General features: G+C 42.9%; 1 protein-coding gene across 1 annotated transcript in view; it reads right to left on the bottom strand.

Annotated features, from left to right (window-relative positions):
* The window catches only part of galnt10 (UDP-N-acetyl-alpha-D-galactosamine:polypeptide N-acetylgalactosaminyltransferase 10 (GalNAc-T10)), a gene marked incomplete at both ends in the record, with an annotated part of 57,527 nt that overhangs the window by 19,639 nt on the left and 14,115 nt on the right, over positions 1-23,773 (bottom strand). The window contains 2 exons of the mRNA XM_080013536.1: positions 2,669-2,807; positions 3,054-3,177. Of these exons, the coding sequence (XP_079869662.1) occupies positions 2,669-2,807; positions 3,054-3,177 (263 nt within the window). The remainder of the gene's footprint in view (positions 1-2,668; positions 2,808-3,053; positions 3,178-23,773) is intronic.

Here is a 23,773-nt window from a genome sequence, read left to right as displayed (position 1 = left end):
CAAGGCTGCTGGAAATCTTGGGGTAGTGATTGACGACCCGCTAACTTTTTCTGACCAAATTTCCTGTCTCCCGATCCTGCAGATTCACTCTGTGAGGCATCAGGAAGACCAGACGGCACTTGTCGGCACAGCTCCTTGTCCAGGCGCTTGTCATCTCACCTCTAGACTACTGCAACGCACTACTGGCTGGTCTACCAATGTGCACTGTTAACCCTCTGCAGATGATTCAGAATGCAGCGGCGTGCCTGCTTACCAACCACCCAGGCGTGCACATGTCACGTCTCTCCTCATTTCTCCCCATCGGCTTCCTGTAGCTGCCAGCATCAGGTTCAAAACCCTGGATCAAGAACCACTGGATCTTCACCCACACACGCTGCCTGGCGGATCAGGCCATACGCCCAAACCCGCTCGCTGAGGTCTGCAACTGAGCAGCGGCTGGTGGCGCCTCCGCTGCATGGAATGAGTTTCTCAATACAGACGCTTCTCATGCGTATTGCCCCCAACGAAGGTAGGAGCTACCCAGCTCATGTCACTCTGCAGAGACGCTCACAACCTTCAAGAAACACCTGAAGACCCTGCTCTTTTGGGTCACCTAAATACCTGATCCTAACTGTTCTTGTTTTAGTTGATGTTGACTAGCATTAAGTTTTCGTATTGATGTAATGCACTTACAACATGATTACTTATCATACTGCACATATCATATATATATATTTTTTTTTAAGTATTCTGATTCCTTACAGCCATCTTGCACTCGTATCTGGTTGAATTTAGGAACAGGTGCTCAGACTCAATTTGAGTCTGCTCCAATGGTCAATGCATGCTTTGATCGTTTCTAGCCCATCCTGTGTAAGTCGTAAGTCACTTTGGACAGAAGCGTGAATGAAAAAATTGAAATGTTAACTTAACTTCCACTAAAAAAAAAATCTCATACACATCTCATGTCTCTCAAGGATTTGTCAAAATGTTTTCTGTGATTAAAGACGTTTGAGATATAAATATATGTTTGTCACATACATATACATACGAGCATACTTATATGCAGTGAAATGACATAACAGACATTGTTGTGCTATAACTATAACGTAGCAATATTAACTCAGAGTGTGTTTGTTTTACATTTTCACTCAAACCTCCAGCCAGCCGAGTGCACAAATAAACAGCCTGTCACCGCGGCAACATAAAGGAAGCAACAGGGTCATGGCAACCCGTCAATCATCCCTGCAGCGACCGCCGGCGTCTGATTGGAGGAAGTGACAGCGGAGTGACGGCTCCAGACCTCCCTCCCGCTATCTGACACCATCACTCCACCCGTAAATACCGTCCTTCATCGACTTTCAGCGGTAAAATATCGTTGTAAAATTGCCACTTCATGATGCACACATACTCATCGTTTTAATTAGGGATAAAGAGATACGATTAAATATCTTTGATGGGACGTTGAAGTTACTCTATATAATTTAATCATATAGAAGAAGCTTCTGTACAATAATTCAATAAGTACAAGGTTCACTTTGAAAGTGAGAACTATTAGTACTGATGAAAGGTTCGACTCTCATCTGATTTATGACAAATGCTTTGACTTTTTTCTTTTTTGCCTTGGACTTGGTATTCAGTTCAGCAATTATTTTCAGTTTGTGAGTCGAATATTCACCATTTTGCTGGAGTGACTCCAGACTCCAGAGCCATTTAAGATTTGTTCGCTACAAACGAGTCGTTTGCGTCCGAGCAATCATTCAGCACCAAAACGTTCCTACTTCGGCAAGAGAACTGATCCGTCCACCCACAAAACTGTGGAAGAAAATATGAAGCGGCTTTCGAAAGGAAAGGGGGAACAGGATTGTTTATTTTTTCACAAGATTCATTTAGCGGTGTATTACAGTAAATGATGCAGAACCGGCAGCTGGCGGTGGGGGAGGAGGAGGAGGAGGAGATCCTGTCCTCGCGGCTCCGTCATAAATCACAATTAAATGTAATCAGATCAAGGACGGACCTTTATCAGTTTGATTAATTCGGAACAGAACGAAAGGGAAGGACACGGCGTCCTGGTTGCTGGAGGAGGTCAAACAACACAAGCCGGATCAAAAGGGTCAAAAGGGTTTTATTCCCCCCGATAGGCCAAACCACTAAAGAACGACCTCTGAGATACACACTGAACACAGGCTGCACTGTAACAAAAAAAAGAAAGAAAAAAAAAAAAGAAAGGTTTTATGGCAGCATCAAATGTTCCCATATCCTTGTGTCTCTCTCACTTTTTATTATCGCCATCATTATCTTTAACCTGTGCTGTCAAGGTATTTGTATATCATTGCATGCAAGACAGATTAATCCTTTGGAAGGACAACCACATCATCTTTTGATCGACGGAACAACTAAGCGATCATTGCTTTTCCAGGAAAATAACCACAAGTGAAACGTAGAAACCTCTGGGGATTTATAAAGTATATTTCTGTCTGAAAATAACAAGATTTGACGAAACACGTTTAAAATGACAGATTTAATCAACAACAGTAACAACAGTTACGGCGTGTGGCCTCTTCACGTAAGAACTACAGCAATAAATAAAGGAGAAGAAATGAGACTGACACGATCAAGAGAGTGTTCGCGGGAGTGTGTGAGGCAGATGCTGGCAGCGTGTGTGTGTGTGTGTGTGTGTGTGTGCACTAACTTGCTGTGTCTGATGTCGGGCAGGGATCTGTTCAGCGAGATACGGTCGCTAACGTAGATGTTGAACCCGTTCTCCCTGTAGGCCTGCTCCACCCGGTCGGCGTCGGACAGTGGAAAGGCCTTGCCCTGCTCCCCGTTACCTAGGAAACGCACCACAGAGAAGCTAATTAAAGTGAGAATCCATCAGATGGCCTGTGTTTGGTGAATTACACTATATTTCCCAAAATTCTAACCCGCCCCCGTGCCCATCCAGCCAGGTCTCTTTTCTCCAAAGTTTGCCTACTTTCGATAGATTTTTTTCTCCTTCCTTTATTCTTGGTGGACAGCCAGGCAGGCAGACAGGCAGACACACAAACAGACACAGACAGACAGGTTGTTAGCCTTACCAGATCGAGCAGAGTCTCTCCGAATGGCCTCGTAGTCATGCCAGTCCTTCCTGCTCACTCCTCCTCCTCCTGCTGCTGGTCCTCCTCCTCCAGCCTGGAACTCCTTCCCCACGCGGTTCACACCCTGGAATGTGTATTAAATACACATTAGATATTATATACATTAAATATCAAATTTTGGTGCAGAACGGAATGGGATGGTGACGTTCGAGACGAGGCTGAAGCGTTTCAGAAACAAAGCGGCTTTACACTGAATCCGCAAAAACTATCAGATATTCGGAACAAATTATGGTATTGCATGTGTCTGTATTTCACGTCACATAATAGGCCATTCATAATAACAGAGTGATGGGGTCATTTATCTCTGCCGGATATTTACAATTTAACATGAATGAATTACAGTTAAAATCGTACCTTAAATAGTGTTTATAAAGTTCTGGAAAATAATTAATATACACAAAATTAATCAGAATGTGTTTATTTTGCCAGGTCAATTTTCATTTACGGAATGTACACAATTTGTTGTGATGAAGATTGGTGCACTGCGCCACAATCCCAGTCTATAATGAATGAAAGAAAACACATTAAAATTCAATAATAATAATAATAATAATAAATTAATAATGAAATTAAGTTAAATTAAAAAAAGACAGATATACACAAATAGCCCAAAATTAAAAAACAGAAATTGCCAAATCTATAAAAATATATATTATGTATGAATATCAATCAGTGAGTCATTATTGTGATATAATAGAATATCAACAGTGGATATGGTGGCGCCCAAAACACTGTCGTTGATAACGTTCACACACACTAACATACATTATACATACAGCATGAACACACGAACACACACTCTTTCAAACACAGACGCACGCACGCACGCACGCACACGCACACACACACACACACACACACACACACACACACACACACACACACACACACACACAGACACAGACACAGACACACACACACACACACACACTCCGAGGGAAGATTAGCAGAACAATGGCAGATAATGGTCTAGTGAGAGTAATTAGTGGAACATTGTTCCAATAAAACGCTGCCTGTGATTAAGTCAGTCAGTCGACGTCATTGAGTGTTTTGGTAAAGTTTACACTGAGAATGAACATTTCATGGAACTGAGGCCAATGTGCGACCAGGAGAACGGCTTCCTGTCAGCTCTGCACCAATGAGATGGCTCTGTTTCCGGTGGATTAATAAACGATCTCCACACAGGATTTAACAAGCTGAAGAGGTGGTAGATAGATACCTCCACCTCCCTCTACTCCACCTACGTCTGCTCTACCTCTACTCCACCTTATCTACGCTACCTTTACTCTACGTCTACTCTACCTCCATCTACTCTACGTCTACTCTACCTCCATCTACTCTACCTCTACTCTACCTCATCTCCTCTACCTCTACCTCCATCTACTCTACCTACATCTACCTCTACCTACATCTACTCTACCTGTACCTACATCTACTCTACCTCCACCCCACCAACATCTACTCTACGTCTACCCTACCTACGTCTGCTCTACCTCTACTCTACCTACGTCTATAACTCTGTCTACTCTACCTCTGTCTACGCTACATCTACTCTACTTGTACCTACATCTACGCTACATCTACTCTACCTGTACCTACATCTACCTCTACTCTACCTGTACCTACATATACTCTACCTCTACTCCACCTGTACCTACATCTACTCTACCTCTACCTCCATCTACTCTACCTCTACCGACATCTACTCTACCTCTACCCTACCCACGTCTGCTCTACCTCTACTTACGTCTATACGTCCGTTTACTCTACCTCTACTCAACCTCTGTCTACGTCACCTCTACCTCATCAAGGCTTCCTCTCATCTACCTCCATCTACTACTGTACTACTGTCTACTGTAAGTCTACTCTACATACATCTACTCTGTCTACTGTACGTCTACTCTACATACATCTACTCTACCTCCATCTATGCTACCTACATCTACTCAACCTCTACTCCACCTACATCTACTCTGTCTACTGTACGTCTACTCTACATACATCTACTCTACCTCCATCTATGCTACCTACATCTACTCAACCTCTACTCCACCTACATCTACTCTGTCTACTGTAAGTCTACTCTACCTACATCTACTCTATGTCTACTGTAAGTCTACTCTACCGACATCTACTCTATGTCTACTCTATGTCTACTCTATGTCTACTGAAATCCACTAGAGAGGGGTCCCAGAAGGAGGAACCCCTCTTCCTGTGTTCAACTAGACAATGTAGGAGTCTATTGTACTAACGATGATACAATATGAAATTCCATTCCACAACGACACCACCCGCCCCTCCAACAGAACACACACTTGTTGTTGTGTCAGAATGTTCCACAAACACGTGCGCGTCCACCGGGGGCTGAAGGAGCGCTGCCAAGTGGAGCAAGACAAGCGTCCCCGACCGGCCAGATGTTAGCTGACCCACATGGGCACTGAACTTCTGCTCCTTCTGCATCCCATAAAACACCCTGTTCATCTGGACCAGGATACTGATACTGTAGCAGGATCTTGATGAACCAGGATCCTGGTGGACCAGGATCTTGATGAATGAGGATCTTGATGAACCAGGCTCTTGATGAACCAGGATCCTGCTGGAACAGGATCTTGATGAACCAGGATCCGGGTGGACCAGGATCTTGATGAACCAGGATCTTGATGAACCAGGATCCTGGTGGAACAGGATTTTGGTGAACCAGGATCCTGGGGGACCAGGATCTTGATGAACCAGGATCCTGGTGGAACAGGATCTTGAGGAACCAGGATCCTGGTGGACCAGGATCTTGATGAACCAGGATCCTGGTGGACCAGGATCTTGATGAAGCAGGATCTTGATGAACCAGAATCTTGATGAACCAGGATCCTGGTGGAACAGGATCTTGATGAACCAGGATCTTGATGAACCAGGATCCTGGTGGAACAGGATCTTGATGAACCAGGATCTTGATGAACCAGGATCCTGGTGGAACAGGATCTTGATGAACTAGGATCTTGATGAACCAGGATCCTGGTGGAACAGGATCTTGATGAACCAGGAACTTGATGAACCAGGATCCTGGTGGAACAGGATCTTGATGAACCAGGAACTTGATGAACCAGGATCCTGGTGGAACAGGATCTTGATGAACCAGGATCTTGATGAACCAGGACCCTGTGGAACAGGATCTTGGTGAACCAGGATCCTGGGGTACCAGGATCTTGATGAACCAGGATCCTAGTGGACCAGGATCTTGGTGAACCAGGATCCAGATTAACCGGGATCTTCATGAACAAGGATCCTCATCTAACTGCCGGTTTGACACCCAGTCCTCCAGGAAATGCTGTTATTGGACTGATATCTGATACAGTAATCAACACTAGTGCATTCCTCGGACACACTGCGTTGTGATTGGTTGGAAGCGAGTAGAACTGTAATAACACTGCAGCGACACACACACACACACACACACACACACACACACACACACACACACACACACACACACACACACACACACACACACACACACACACACACACACACACACAGAGTAAAACAAACACACAGTCCTACCCAGCATCCCCACTCCCTGCACTAACACACACACACAGACACGCCCAAAACGCAAACTAAACTAGAACCACATGTGATGGATACTAGAACCCTTTTACTGGACGCCACCTTGACCGCCTCGTGTCAAGCTGTCCTGAAGTGTGACGTGAACATCTTCAGAGGATATTTTCGAGGGGCTGCGTGCGCCATGTGTGGGGAAGGGAGGGCGAGGACGGAGAAAGTGAAAAGGCAGCTCGTTAGCAGAAGCCCACCCGTCTCTCTTTTTCGTCCCTCTCTCCCTTCCTGGCAGACAGAAGAGGAGCGAGGGATGGAATGTGCTGAACCACATTGAGTCGTATTCCATCCATTAAAGATGGAAAACCGCCACCGGCGACCTTCGCCATCTGCCACGAGCCTCCTCCTCTTCCTCGTCTCCTTCTTCACCGTCAGCATCTCCCTCGTCTTCATCTTCCACATCATCATCATCCTCCTCCTCCTCCTCTTCCTCATCCTCTTCTCCATCGTCAGCATCTCGCTCCTCTTCATCTTCCACATCACAATCTTCTTCATCCTCCTCGTCTTCCTCATCTCCTTCTCCATCGTCAGCATTTCCTTCATCTTCATCTTCCACAGCGTCATCTTTTCAACCTCCTCCTCCTCCTCCTCATCTTCTTGTTCATCGTCAGCGTCTTCATCTTCCAGATCATCAACTTCATCGTCTTCCACATCATCATCTTCTTCATCGTCAGCATCTCCCTCATCTTCATATCATCATCATCTTCTTAATCCTGCTCCTCTTCCTCATCTTCTACTTCATCATCAGCATCTCCCTCATCTTCATCTTCCACATCATCATCTTCATCCTCCTCCTCTACCTCATCTTCATCTTCCACATCATCATCTTCATCATCCTCCTCTACCTCATCTTCATCATCGTCAGCATCTCCCTCATCTTAATCGTCCACATCATCATCATCTTCTTCATCCTCCTCCTATTTATGTTGATCTTCCTCATCTCCATCGCCATTGTCAGCACCTGTCTCATTCTCCTCTTCCTCATCATCATCCTCATCATAGTCAGCATCTCCCTGATCTTCATCTTCATAATCTTCCTCATCATTGTCTTCCTCATCTCCATCTTTCACCATTAACAATATAATAATATGATAATGAGGAATTAATCTTCCCCATTATCTTCTCTTCCTCATCATCATCTTCCTCATGATCTTCATCACAGGGCCCAAGCAAACTCATTACACTCTTCTCTCTCCATCCCTGTCTCGCTCTCTCTTTTCCCCTCTCCATCGCCACCCTTCTCCTCCCCCTCCCTGTGTCTCTCTCTCCCTCTCTGCCTCTCTCCCAGTCTCCCCATCCCGCTCTCCCTCTCCTCATCTTTCCCTTCCATCTCTCCCTTTCTCTTCTTCTTCCTCTCCTCCTCCCCCCACTTTCTTCTGTCTTTTTCTCTCTCTCCCTCCTCTCAGTCTCCATCTTCCCCTCTCCCTTCCTTTCTCCACCTCTCTCTCACCTTCTACATCTCCCTCTCCCCCTCTATCTCCATCTCCCTCTCTGTCCCTCCCTCTCTGACCCCCTTTCCCTTCCTCTATCTCTCGCCCCCCTCATCTCTCTATTAATATTCAGATGCACCAGCTCTGTTTTGTCTCGATCAACACATACAGGAGGGAGAGGGAGAGAGGGAGAGAGAGAGGGACAGAGATATAGCTGAGCGATCATTAATTAACTTAACTAACTACTCTGTTGTGGCTTGTTGCCATGACAACATGACACGTTGTAAGGGCAACTGTGTAAAATTTCCACACTGTAAAATGACATTGACGGGGTCGTAAACAACACATTCTGTTACATATTACTGTGGAAAACTGTTTGACATGTTATGCATAACACATTATGTAATAACTATCTAATTACACAACAAAGTTGCTGTGTCACACTGTAGAACTTGATAAGATTTCACTTTGCTGTAACCACCCGCAATACATAGCAACCACCACATAATGTAATTAAATTTTTATTACATTAAGTCATACGTTATTACAAGGTAATAGGTTATGTAATAGGATATTACATTAGGTTACTACATTATGTAAAAGGTTATTACATTAGGTATTAGGTTATTACATTAGGTATTAGGTTATTACATACGGTAATAGGTTGTTATATTATGTATAAGGTTATTACATTAGGTATTAGGTTATTACATTAGGTAATAATAGGATGTCATCTGCATCATATTTGTACATCGTAGGTTATTACAAAACATGGGGTCTTCCATTCAGATAGAATACACCTGCCCCCTTATCTATAATTTTCATCAATATCTTGATGTATATACTCATTCGTTTGACACCAAAATTATATCAGACGTTTGTTATTTAAAGTTCATGTTGGGTTTTTTGTCAACATCTGACGTTGATTAATGAGGCTGTTTGCTCAGGGACGTTGCTCTGCAGAAAAACCTTCATTCTGCTCAGAGCGGCCAAGCTCTGGGCATTAGCAGCGTTAGCATCAAAGTGCTAACAGAAGCTGGTGATCCCTCAGGCCAAACGATCAATCAAGTCAATCAATCAACACCTCATTGTCCCCAAGGGGGAAGTTTGTTTGGCTGGCAGAGTACGCGTCTCACAACAGCTGTACGATGCGGATTAAAAAAGAAACAGCGTCTAATACACAGAAAACACACAAAATGGCTAAAACAATTTAAAATATTCCCTAAAAGTAACAGAGTGACTGAGTGTCATGGCTGAGTGTCTCCCCATCACTCGCGGTAGAAAATAGGTTGATTAAATCTACAATAATGTAAATGCAAATAACTGTGTGTTTTATTGTTTAGGTTTTTTTTGAGAAACTGGGATCCGGGATGTGCAGCGGAGGAAAGAGAGGTTAAAGAGAGTGTCTCCACGTTACGCACAGAGTTAAATAAATAAATTGAATACATCTACAATAGAGTAGTCTTAGGGTCACGCAAAAACAAAGTACCGCCATGTTTTGAGAATAACCTCAGAATTCCGCCCCCGATTTTGGGACCAGCGAGCAGAGTGAGGTGCAATGACCTGGCGAGGGGCACCCCCGCCTGCACCACGGCCGCCCGCCACCGTTAAGCTGCGGACGGTACAGCATGGGAAGGGAAAATAAATAACAGATAAATAAACTGATAATAGATAAATACATCTACAATAAAAACACACTGTTTTTATTTGGATTATTTGCAAAAAAATAAAACAAAATAAGCACAGGCCTCACAGGGCACCCCCGCCCACCTTCTCAGGGCCCAGTGGCAAATGTCCCGCGGCCCGGCACCGGTCCAGAGGCCGGTTGTTAGGAACCCCTGCCCTAAATGACATAGGAAGGGATCGTATATCTGAACATTTCACCACGTTTTCTGAAATAGACAGCTCACAAAAAACGGACTGTTTTTCATAATAGGTCCCCTTTAAACTCAGATTAAAATCACTGGTAGCTGGGAGCATTTACACCCAGGGTGAAATACTGGGCAAAGACATGGTAAAAAAATCTTTCGGTAAAAACTGCATTAAAAGAGTAATTGATACATTTGCCACACACATTATTACAATTAAGTTAGCATAGAGTCGGAGCCAGTAGGAAAGGGCTCTCCCAGCCGGGAGCCGCTCAGCAGCCAGTTTCCAGCGGACTTCCATGCGGCCACCAGCCGACTGGGAGTCCCCCTCCTTCTCATGTGTGCAGACAGGGCGTGTTAAGTTTCAAATGTAAACACGCCCATTCATTCAATTGCAGGGTGTCACCATGTGTCACACGTCACCAATGTTCTTGTGACAAGAACGTTGGGGCTTTTTTTTTTTTACAGATTATTATCTCTCTACTTTTGACCAAGCTAAGACAGTTGCCGCTACCAGGATCCAAAGTACTGTACCTAGAGCAACACACCACCCCCCCTCTCCCCCAATACCTTTAACGCCTTTAATGATGATTTAGAATTTCTCAAGTCAATAATCATCTGCAGGGTTTTCAAGACATCTAGAACGAGGAATTTGTCGTTACACCGGGCAACACAGTCATCGGCAACCGGACACAGCGCCCCCCTCTGGTCACCCTGAAGGAATCCGAGAAGGGCGGTGGAGTGAAGCCATGTGCTCCCTCACCCAACAACACTGACCTCTGGTGCAAATCTCATCTGATACTTGACTTTTACAGAAAAAGGTAATTTATCTTTAGTATCTGAAATGTCTGACATGGTTCTTTGTCTCAGATGTGTGTATCAGGATTATTCTTCTGCACAGATATGATATTTTGGCGGGGATTTTGTTGACATTAGAACTCATATTATTCAACAGGTTTTACTGTGTTGCGTAATATACCCTTTCCCCAGAATTTAGTCATTCTCTCTCTCCATCCCTCTGACCCCGGGGCTGCAGATGGGGGATTTGTGGATTAGGGGCGGCCAGCACAGCGCTAGCTGCTACGTTAGCTGCTGCCTAATTGATTGCCACACTGCTGTGGTGAGGGGTGGTTAATCTGTTAATCTGGACCGGATTACAGCGTCAGCGGTTCAGCGGTGGAAACAACCTCACTTTTATAGCGTTTTATTCCGGATTTATGCGGTTATTCCAGATGCTGTGGCTGGGAGACGACGGTCGAAATCCAAACACAGACACTGAGAAGGAATGCTGCAGTAAAAGTACTGCTACTTCACTCAAGTAGAGTCAAACTGTTCTAATATCATACCAGAAAATTTGCGGAGTCAATAATATATTGAGCATCATAGTGTTTTAAAGGGATACTCTGGTTTTTGGGGTTAGCTGTTAAGCTAGTTGATCCCACCCTGCAGCCCTGCATTGAGCTAACTCAGTTAGCTAAAAATAGAAGGATAGATGGATAATCCTACATGGTCTGAGTGAGAATCCAGAGGATGAACAGATGTGGATTATTCTCCCTAATCTCTCCATCCGAGCAGCAGTCTTCAAAGTTGTGAATGTGGTCTGTTTTTTTGTTTATTTCTTTATTTATGTTTAGGATGTGTTTTTCGGGGCTGAAAATGTTGGAAATAACTTAATGATTATTGTATTTTGTTTTATTTTTCTGTGTCGATTTTCCGTAAAAGTCGTTCCGTAAATTTTCCCACTATCGACCTAGTATAATTTCCCGGAAAATGCAGGAACGGCTGTGAATGGAAGTGTGTGGGAATGAAAGCAGTAACAGTGCTGTAAAGTAGGGGTGGAGCCGAATCAAAATACAGGTACTCCTCACTTAACGACCTGTTTAATGACAGCACAGACTTACGACCAGCTCTCTGACCAGTCGCTATCGTACATTTAGTCATTTAGCAGACGCTTTTATCCAAAGCGACTTACAAGGGAGAATAACATTCAAGCTACAGCTACATTGAACGCTGCACGAGAACTTTGGTTTGGAAATGGCAGCGCGGCGTCTCACCGTCAAGCATCTCATTGTGGATCACCGTTTTCAGCCTCAGCCTTGTTGCCGCAGTCGGTCAGTATTCACTACAATAGCGTTCGCAATCTCCAAGATTAAAATAACAGTAAGGGAGCGGGTCCTCCCTTATCAACCAATACGCTTAAAAACCTGGTCGTAGGAACGGAACTCGGTCGTTAAGTGAGGAGTGCCTGTAAAGCACAAATAGGGGGTTTTGATGAATATTTATTTCGTACAAATATAAAAAAAATGGGGTTTTTTTTCGGTAAGAAAAACCATTCGAAAAAAAAAACCGAGTCCGATTTCAACAGCGGACCTCGGCTGCAGAGACGAGAAACTTAAACACGTCCAGTCTCTACGGAGACAGGCCTTTATATTCTTAAATGTATTCTTTTTTAGTCTTTTAGTGTTTTGTTTTTGTCTTTTAGTGGTCGACCGATTAATCGGTAGGCCGATTTAATGGGCCGATATTGGCACATTTTCAGATAATCCGCATCGGCCTATGCCTGCGCTCACGAGGCCGATAAACATAAAATGTCTACAGACTAGTATTGTCAAAAATATTGATTTTCCTATATATATATCTATTCTGAATATTTGAAACAGTTTCAATAATCATTTTCCACACTATCGATATACCGGTAGCAGCAGCACTGTCTCACTCTCCCACAACGAGTCACACACACCACTGCAGCGCCAACATAGCCCTGCCTGCTGTCACTCACTTGCTGTCTTCACTAGTCTCATTCATTTGTTATGGTGTTACTCAATAAAGATGGCAAGTGCAGAGCCTCCGCGACCCGTTTTGAAATGCAACGTTTATGCGAGATATATCCAAATAGCACTCCTGCTGTTACTTCTTCACATTTGAGGCAAAACGTAAACCTAACTCAGAGAATCAGAGTGGAGTTTTTCTTTCTCGTCCAGACAGCTCCGCACTGTGTGTCCCGTGGCAATTTTCCTGTCTTATTATTGTAGATCTATTTATTTTTGTCTGTTTCCTTCATATATGAAACTAAATGTTTAAACACAACTGAAATAAAGGACTGTATGGGACTGGGACGCACGTCTCCCCATTGCTTTCCATTGCAATGGGATTTGAGTAAAAAGTGGAGGTTTTTGTGTAAATACTTTAGTAGTATATAATAAATCCTGCATTTCTTGAATGGGGAGACTGTATTTCCCAATCAGACTTTAAACTTTATTTTATTGTTTATAGTTATTTATTTTTCATTCATAAGTTGTTTTTTTTACAAAGTTTAGTTTTTTGACTACCTGTGTGGACATTTATTTTGTTGATACATTTTTTATTTAAAATAAGTGCACTGCAGAGACAATGCAGACAATAGCATTAATGTTAAATAAATGTTCATTTAACTTCAGCAATTTTGTGTCTCATTCATTATTATTATTAATATTATTATTAATAATAATAAATTGTTGTATTTTATCAGATGCAAAACAATCAAAACATATATGATAACATGCATTATAAATCAGCTCTCTAAATATCGGCATTTGAAAAACCAATATCGGTCGACCACTAGTGTCTTTTACAGTTAGGGATACAGTGCGCTGACATTGGGCTCAAGTGCTTGGCTTGCCCGGCAAGCCCGTTGCATGGAGCCGGAGAGAGCGAGTGGACAGGGAGAGGGGGAACAGGTGGAGATCGTGCATTCTCCAGAGGCAGAGGGTGTAGGACAGGTTGAAAATGATCACACTGATTTAACAACTTTGGTTTAGGGTTATTGTGTCCAGAGATGAGGGCTCTGTCCCATCTCCATCAGCAGAGGGAACCGAGACTGCCCGGGAGGGGCGGGGAGACGGGGAGCGAAGCGCTGGTCTAAAAACGATTCTGTTGCTTAGTCTTGCATGATATTAGACATCTCTCATGCGAGCATTACGTACTAGGGCTGAACGATTTTGGAAAATAATCGAATTGCGACCAATATTGCGATTGCATTTCAGTATGCAATTTTTTTTAAGCTTCTTATCTTCTGTATCATTCATTAAACACAAGCAATAAATCATTCAATAGTATTACCAGCACAACATTGGATACAGTCAACATCGAAACTGTTCTTTCCTCTAGGCCACGTTATGATGAAATGAGATGAATTGATGCATGAATTGATATGGATAACATATCTTTATTTAACTATTGAATTGTAAAAAGAAAAACCTTCATTCACAGTACAATATTAACAGATTGATTTAACTTCAAGCCTTGAAATTGTCCGAATCTGAAAATGAACATTTAAAAATACGCAGTGTTTCGGCAGAAATGTATTCTTTTTTGTTAAAATGTTGCGTGCATACGTTCACATACACGGAGCGCCACTCTGTGTGCTCAGGGACAACCTTATGCTCATTAATTAAAAGAAAAGGTAAAAATAGAAAAAGACAGTTCTGGAAGAGGCTCCGTCTGGACTCTACAGGTGTTCAGGGCTCTGCCAGCAGCACACGCCGTGCACCCGAGATCAACCTCCGCGGGGGGCAGCACAGAGGTTCGCTTAAAACAATTGCGGGGATAGTAAGAGAGTCACTGAGAAAGCGTCCCCATTATGCAGGGTTTCGTTCCATACGCACTTGTTTTGGTCCATGGAGGAGGAGGAAACGTAAAATAAAAACAGACTGTTGTGGCACGCTGTCACACGCTTCTTCGGTACCGTCGGAGAGGGAGACAGCGCTGGGCGGCCCCTGATCTCACCTTGTGGAAGAGCCCGTCCTGGACAGCCATATCGGTTAGATTGTGTAACATAGATATATTTTTAATTGCAGCCTTCGCGATTTGCAAATTGCGTTTTATTAATTGCGATGTCGGTTGGAATTTGATCAATCATTCAGTCCTATTAAGAAATGCATCCGTGACAGTTATCTATGTGGGAACAGACTCCATATGCAACTTTTCCGTAAAGGAGACTACGTGGGAATTGCTTCTGTGGCGGACCAAGGGGCGTGGTTAAGAGAGCTGCAGATGGCTTCCTTCCCTGCGACTGCACAGCTGCCCCGAGTTGGCCAAATCAGCGACACGCAAGCACTGATTGGTCCGATCTGGGGGAAGGGTGCTTTCTAAGTGTCCGTCTTGCAGAGGGGATCGGCACACAGCCACGTCAGAAGACCAGGAGTCACCAGGAGCGTCATTCCGCCTGCGCCCAAACTCATTGTTCTTTACTATTTACCCTTTTTGCCAGCAAGTCTTTTTGTTCAGTTTGTATAATAAAACACTCGCCATGTCGGCAACGCACCGCAGGATAGACTCCCACAACTACCTTCTGCCTTTGCCGGATATTTTTTTATCCAGCAATGATATGCGTTCTATGTGGGAAAGGCAGTTAATTGAACTATCTATCTATTAGGGATGCAACAGTACACTGTATATTATCGTTCGGCACGGCGTGCAGTCAGTGCTGCTTCCTATTGAATCCACTGCTGCGGCTCCACCGTTTTGAAATTTTTGCGAGCCGTATATATTTTTTTTCAACTGTGCGTGGCTACGCCGCCTTTTCAATAGAAACACAAAATAAAACTACCTAGAAATTGTTTTGTAGAGAGTGCAATCAATCAAGGAAAATAATATTAACGAAAAATTGTATTTGAATTACCCACTATCCTGGACACCTCCTCTCCAATCAGATGAACTTATGCAAATTATAACAACCCACATCTACTAACTCTCCTCATTAGAAATCCTTTATTTTCTGCGTCCAATACAACTCGTGTTGTATACAACTCGTGTTGTATTGGACTCGAGGTTGAATACAACGTGTTACGTGTGCTAAAAAGTGTTGGAATGGTGCTTGAATTTCTCTTTTTCCACTTCTTTCACTCCGTTCTATCACTCCTAAGCATCTGACCCGGCTTCCCATGCTGCAGGGGGTAAGCCAAACTCAGATAATGAAGAAAAAAAGAGAAAGAAAGAAAAAGAAAAATCAATGGACTCATGGAGGATTGACAGAACAAAATAAATTATGAGGATAGACAGACGGATGGACGGACAGATGTACAGATGGACAGACAGACAGACAGATAGATAAATAGGTATAGTCTGTTGCCAATTTTCATGTTTATTATCTGTTTTTTCTTTATTCTTGGTTTTGAACCTCGATGTGCGTATTCTTCCTGAAAGAACGATTTGGCCGTTTTCACTCAGTTGTCCTGTGCGGGAAAAAGGTCATAAGCTGAACGTCAAATGGCCAAGCTGGCTCCCAGTAGCCCTGGTTGGAACTGGGAGGTCTGTCTGATCCCCGTCGCTACTGGGTTTTTGGGACCAATTAAAACCCTCTGGGCAGAGCGGTCGCTGCTCAAATCCTCCACAACAACACTCCAAGCCTGCACAGCATTGATCCTGACAAGGTATTTTAACGACGACGCAGAGAAACGCCAGAGCCATAACCAGAGAATAACACCGGTCTGAGGAATACTTAGTTTTGACTGGATCCTTTATCCTTTTGTTCCCTTTGTCCCTGTTTATCATTGCTAAAAATAACATCCAAACGACCTCCGAACAGCCTCAGAACAACCTCTGAACATCCTCAAAACAGCCTCCAAACAGCCGCCGAATAGTGTCCAAACAGCCTCAGAACAAACTCTGAACATCCTCAGAATAGCCTCCAAACAGCCTGCAAACAGTCTGCAAACAGCCTCAGAACAGCCTCCAAACAGTCTGCAAACAGCCTGCAAACAGCCTGAGAACAGCCTCCAAACAGCCTGCAAACAGCCTGCAAACAACCTCCAAACACCCTGTAAACAACCACCAAACAGCCTCCGAACAGCCTCCGGGGGGGGGGGGGGGGGGGGGGGGGGGGACGTCCTCTGTTTTGCCTCCGCCGGCTCGTCACTTTGCAGGTGGAAAAAGGGGGAAAACGTTGAAAAGCAGAGTTTGAATAAAGCTTCTGTGATTTGTATGCAGGAAGTGCACGCACAGCGGTCAGAAAAAGTGGAAAAGTAAAAAAGCTGTGATCTCACGAGAAGACGGGAGAGAGTACAGATCGAACATGGCGGCGCCCTGCTACGCGGTCTAAAACACCGGCAATCAGCTCCAACTCAGACAAATAACAAAGCAAATTACTATATATATATATATATATATATATACTGTATATATATATATACTGTATATATATATATATATATATATATATATATATATATATATATATATATACCTAGATATATACTGTATATATATAAATAAAACACTGCACAAATCCAAAGTGGAGGACATGGAGGATTATATTGATTTTTAATATAACGAGTATGTGATGGAAGAGGACCAGGACTGCAACAATCCAGCTAAATGAAATAAGGCAGACTTAGCTACTGATACAGATGGTCTGATTCCCAACGCTGAAGAGGTTAGTGTCTTAGATAATATCAACGAGAAGCTGGAGAAGTTTGGTTCACTCCTCCATGACATTTCCGAGATAAAAGCCAGCCTTGACTTCCTGCTCAAAACCTCCGAAGCCTCTCACAACGGAGTAGGAGGTTTTGAAAATGTTTAATTAAATAATGAAAGAGACTATCCTCCATATCTAATCCAGAAGTATGTGGGACAACCTCATCTTTTCTGGGATCCCAGAGAACAACACCGAGTCACCAGGAAAAATTCTGAAAGACTTGTTGCTCAAATGTTGCTCACTCTCACCATCTCACCTTCCTAATCCCTCTCACCCTACTTCGATCATCCTCTCACCTTCCTAATTCCCCCTCCCTACTTCTACATGTATGTCTGTCTCTGCAATGTTCAATGTATATCTTTGTCTATTTGTCATTTGTTTGTGTAGATAAGTATCCCTACAAACTTCCTGCAATACTAGGACAGTAAAAAGGAATGTAAAGGAGGAAAACTCAGACTTATCTATGGGAAAACATGGGCACTGTAGTATAGCTATTGCCTTGAACGCACTGTGCTATCACCCCCTAACTAACCTCAATGACACCCATTAAATGTTTTACTTGGAATGTGAGAGGCTTGGGCTCACCAGCTAAACGTAGCAAAATCCTAAGTCAACTCACCAGGGTGAATCCCAGCTTCTGTCAACTGCAAGAAATTCACCTCACTGCATCTGAGCACCTCAAACTCTCAGCTAAATGGGTAAATCAGATGTTTTCTGCATCATACAACAAAAAAAGAGGTGTTTCTATATTGATAAGTAAAAGTATCCCATAACAGAATAAAACCACAATATCATGCACAGAAGGGTGATACAAACATATACATACGGTCATACATATATGCAGTGAAATGTCATGACACCCAGTGACAAATAATCTTTTGAACTTGAAGTTGAACATAATGATTAACGGAATTTTAGGTAAGATCAAATTAACTATAGCTAATATTTATGGCCCCAATGAGGACAACCCACATTTCTTCCACAATATATTTTCAAAACTCTTAGATTTCTCTAACTCAATTATTATACTGAGAGGAGACTTCAACACAGTGCTTGATCCAAGTTTAGACAGTTCACAAACTAGAAATAATCACAAGCCCTGGCATTTGTCAGACACTATAAAACAATATATTTGTTATTTTGCTCTTGGCGATTGTTGGCGTTCAAATAATCCACATAATAGAGGATACACTTTATTATTCACCATCCCACCAATTCCGTTCATAATTCACCAAGACCAAACTTTGTCAAGGGCAGACACTCATCCAGAAATATACACCGTTTATTCAGTCTGATCAGCACATCTCAAAGGAACAACTTAAATACAATTATGGCCTCTTTAGATGCCGAAAAAGCATTTGAAAGAGTTAATTGGACAAATCTCTTTTTAACCCTCAACAAATTTGGCTTTGGAGAGTCACTCATTCAATGGATCAGAATCCTGTACAACCCTCCATCTGCTTCTATCATCACCAATGGTAACACTTCACAGCGTTCACCCTACAACGTGGCACAAGACAAGTATGTCCGCTCTCCCCTTTACTTTTCCCCATCTTTATTGAACCCCTTGCAGCGGCCATCCATCAAAACAATTATATCGTTAGCATACAAACAGGAAACTCTGTTCACAAAATCTGTTTGTATGCAGATGATATTTTGTTGTACTTACGGAACCCAATATCATCCCTCCCAGAAGTGTTCAACCTTATATCTAAATTCTCAGCTATCCTAGACTATTCAATAAATTGGACTAAGGCCACGGTCTTACCACTCAGTGGGGAGGACTGGAATGCTGCAGCAAAGAAATTTTCCAAAACCATCACCACGGGCAACATTAGATACCTTGGTCTTGATATCTCCACCAATCTGTCAGATTTGTTTACCTTTAACTTTACTCCATTGCTCAAATCCTTTGAAGAAGACCTAATTTGATGGAACAACCTACCCACCTCACTAATTGGTAGGATAGCAGCAGTGAAAATAAATATACTACCAAAATAAACAAAATATTTTAAATGACCCCAGTGCAACCAACAGTACATTGGTGAAATACTCTAGACTCAATAATCAATACATTTTATTGGAAATAAAAAAAGAAACTGAGTATAAAACTAAATAAACAACAGTTCAGAAAAACAAAAACTGTGGCGGCCTAGCAGCGCCAAACTTCAGATACTACTATCTAGCAAACCATCTTCAATTTATAAACAACAGAATGTGAGGCGTTATCAATATCTGATCTCCCATTCCTTACAGAATCAATAAGGAAACATAATTGCTTTTAAAACCCCTTCATCTCAACAACTCTGTCAGCGTGGTGGAGATTCGTCACACTCTGTTTCCAAACAAATTCACTCCAATCTGCACGACCCAGATTTTCTGGTTTGAAACAGATCAATCATCTTCAGGTCTTGGGAAAGACAAGGAATTACTTATCTGGAACACATTTTTGAAAACAATTTGCTTATATCTTTCCCAACCTTAAGCCAAGTGTATAATATTGGTGGCCACGGCTTCTTTCAATTCCTTCAACTACAGTTGAAGCAGTTTCTAAAAGTTAAAATCAAATTGACGAACAACATCCTACAACCACCTCCGATGATTGAACATCTCACTCATATCAGTAATTTAAAAAATCCCCTTTCCAGAATATAGAAACTTTTATTAAAAACAGATGACACTTCATCTTTATCTACCATGGAATGGGAAAGGGACTGTATATTGCTGTTTCCACCAATATTAACCAGGGATGACTACTGGCTCTGCCCACCTATTCTAGCGTTCTGGACCAATATCACCAAGAAGCTATAAACCCTTCTGGGCCATAGCATTCCAGTCTCCACATCTGTATGTCTCCTCGGTGACCACTCCTCAGTTGACCTCTCCTTAACAATTGCCAGGAAAATAATATTACTCAATAAGAAAAAACAGAGATAATCTGACCACATCCCAATGGTTACATTTATTAATAGAATACATCTCAATGGAAAAACTTTTGACAATATCCAAAAACAAGGTTGATTCATGTAATGAAATATGAGCTACTTTTATTCCAGACATAACTCCGTCATTTAATACTTGAGTCTTCCTAAGTTGGGGCAATGACTAGGTGTTTTGGGGCATGTGGGGGTCCTCCTGGTCTCCTCGAGGCTCTGCGGTTGGGTGGGTGCCCGGCGGTTGTGGGGACGTCCGTGGCGCTTGGTGCTGTGGTTGTGGGGGGGTCCCGGGGCCCCACGGGGGTGTTAGGGGGGCCGGGTGGTTAATTGTGTTCATAATGTACATATTTAATACATCCATACCCACTACTTAAATCTATTTATATATTTTTCATATACCTATATTTTATATGTACGCTACATTTTACTGCTTCTTTACACTCCTGGTTAGATGCTATACTACATTTTGTGGTCTCAGTACTTGTACTTTGTGCAATGACAATAAAGTTGAATCTGAACTGATCTTGCACAATCTCCTGCTTTCCGTCACCTTCCTGTTGCATCTGTAGAACTTTACATCCTCATTAAGGAAGATGCTGAGAAAAAAGTTACTTTACTGACCTATATTACAATATGTGTGTGTGTGTGTGTGTGTGTGTGTGTGTGTGTGTGTGTGTGTGTGTGTGTGTGTGTGTGAGAGAGAGAGAGAGAAAGAAAGAGAGAGAGAGAGAGTGAGTGTGAGTGTCTGACAGCAGCAGTGACATAACCTGCTCTGTTTCCTAGTGTTTGGTAAAATTATAAAATACAACAATTCTGTCCAGAACAGCCTGCAAAAGGCCTTCAAACAGCCTCCACATAATGCCCAACCTTCAAACAGCCTTAATCAGTCTCCAACCAGCCAACAAATGGTCTCCAGACAACCTCTGATCAGCCTTTAAACGGCCTTCAGACGGATTCAAAACTGCCTGCAATCTCCTTCCAAAACAGCCCCAAACAGCCTCCAAAAAGCCACTTTAAACCAGCCCTCTCCAAACAAATGTGATCCTGTGGGCTCCGCTACTACACCTCACCAACAGTGCGTGCATACTTGGTTGTTATCCTCTCCTAAAGTCCACAATCAGCTCCTTGGTTTTGCTAACGTTAGGTTTGCCACATTGTAGTGTCCGCTTTACTTTTACCACCTTACATCAATGTTTGCGACAGAGTAGTGTCCGCTTTACGTCAATGTTTGCGACAGTGATTGTCCGCTTTATGTTAATGTTTGGGACAGTGTAGTGCCCACTTTACATAATTGCGACAGTATAGTGTCCGCTTTACGTTAATGTTTGCGACACTTTAGTGTCCGCTTTACGTTAATGTTTGCGACACTGTAGTGTCCGCTTTACGTTAATGTTTGCGACACTGTAGTGTCCGCTTTACGTTAATGTTTGCGACAGTGTAGTGTCCGCTTTATATTAATGTTTGCGACAGTGTAGTGTCCCCTTTATGTTAATGTTTGCAACAGTGTAGTGTCCCCTTTATGTTAATGTTTGCAACAGTGTAGTGTCCCCTTTATGTTAATGTTTGCAACAGTTTAGTGTCTGCATTACATTAATGATTGCAACAGTGCAGTGTATGCTTCACATGACCGGTTGTGAACTGTGTTGATTAAATGGAGTAAGCTCCGATTACGGCTCCGGCTACAGTCCCCGTTACTCAACATATGGCCTCCAAACATCCTCAAACAGCCCCCCGATAGCTTTCAAACATTTTTCAAATACCCCGCACACAGTCTTCAGAAACCAAACAGCCTTTAAACTGCCTAAAAACAGCCTCCAACCAGCCTTACGACAGCCTCAGCCTGTTATATGCAATAATAACAAGAAATAAATGAAAATATGTTGTTCAAAGGTTTCAACAGAATGAGGAAATTCGGGCAGATCCTCAGTGACCTAAAAGTTTGGATCCCACCAGAGCCAAGTTTGGATTCAGTTTTCCAGGATTTTTTTTTTCCATCTTACAAAAATCATCTCCTCTTTCATTTTTATTATTATTATTATTACTTTTTTGACTTTTTATTCCTTTTAAGATTACTTCAGGTGTTTCCACCTTCAGAAAAGGGTTTTAAACGTGATAGAATTTGGACGCGGGGGAAACGTCCTCTGTTCTGCCTCCGCCGGCTCGTCATTTTGCAGGAGGAAAAAAGGGGAAAACGTTGGAAAGCAGAGTTTAAATAAAGCTTCTGTCATTTGTATGCAGGAAGTGCATGCACAGTACTCGGAAAAAGTGGAAAAGTGAAAAAGCTGAAAACAGAAGAGTGGAAGCAGGTTCTCAGCGCTGCAGCCAGCCGAGGTTCGAATTTTTAATAAATAGATTTAAAATAGTACTTTAATATATAATATAATAACATGTATAATTGTTTTAGTTAATTTAATATGTTAATTTTTGTGGTTCATTGTTTATTTTCTCTGGTTCAATGTTTAAAGGGGACCTATGTTGCGGAACTCACTTTTTCAGTGCTTGTGCACATACATTTGGGTCTCTGATGGGCCTACTAACACACAACTCTGAAATAAGACAACCCAGTCCGTTTTTGGTGAGATGTCTATTTCAGAAAACATAAATGAAATGAACGGTGATTTTGAATGGTGAATTGCACTGCTGCCCCACAGCAAGAAGGTCCTGGGTTCTTTTCCTGCCTAGGGAGCTGTGGGCACCGTGCTCCGGCGGGTTACCCTCGGATTAGGGTCCTTTCTGTGTGGAATTTGCATGTATTCCCTGTGCTCACAGGGGGTTTCCTCCATGTAACATCAGCATGGACCCACACCAAAAAATATGGGGTTTCCTCCATGTAACTTCAGTAAGGACCCCCACCAAAAACATGGAGTTTCCCCCATGTAACATCAGTAAGGACCCCCACCAAAAAACATGGGGTTTCCCCCATGTAACATCAGTAAGGACCCCCACCAAAAACATGGGGTTTCTTCCATGTAACTTCAGTAAGGACCCCCACCAAAAACATGGAGTTTCCCCCATGTAACATCAGTAAGGACCCCCACCAAAAAACATGGGGTTTCCCCCATGTAACATCAGTAAGGACCCCCACCAAAAACATGCAGAACGTCGTCTGACCAGCGACGGACACTTGTAATTGGTCCCCGGGCGCGTCACTGTATGCTGCCCCCCGGAGCAAAGACAAGGCAGGATGGGTTAAAAGCAGAGAACTCATTTCACCGGCCACCATTTGAAGCGTGTGTGTGTGTGTGTGTGTGTGTGTGTGTGTGTGGGTCGCCGTCACCGCATGAGTGCATGTGTTGCTGTGTGTGTGCCGTGTGACAAATAAAGATTCTTCTTCATCTGAGTAACTCCACCCATGGCTGGAGCT

This window comes from Zeus faber (assembly GCF_960531495.2).
Source record: "Zeus faber genome assembly, chromosome: 14".
Lineage (NCBI taxonomy): Eukaryota > Metazoa > Chordata > Actinopteri > Zeiformes > Zeidae > Zeus > Zeus faber.
The sequence above is the reverse complement of the archived record's forward strand: the minus strand, read 5'-3'. Positions and strand labels throughout refer to the sequence as shown.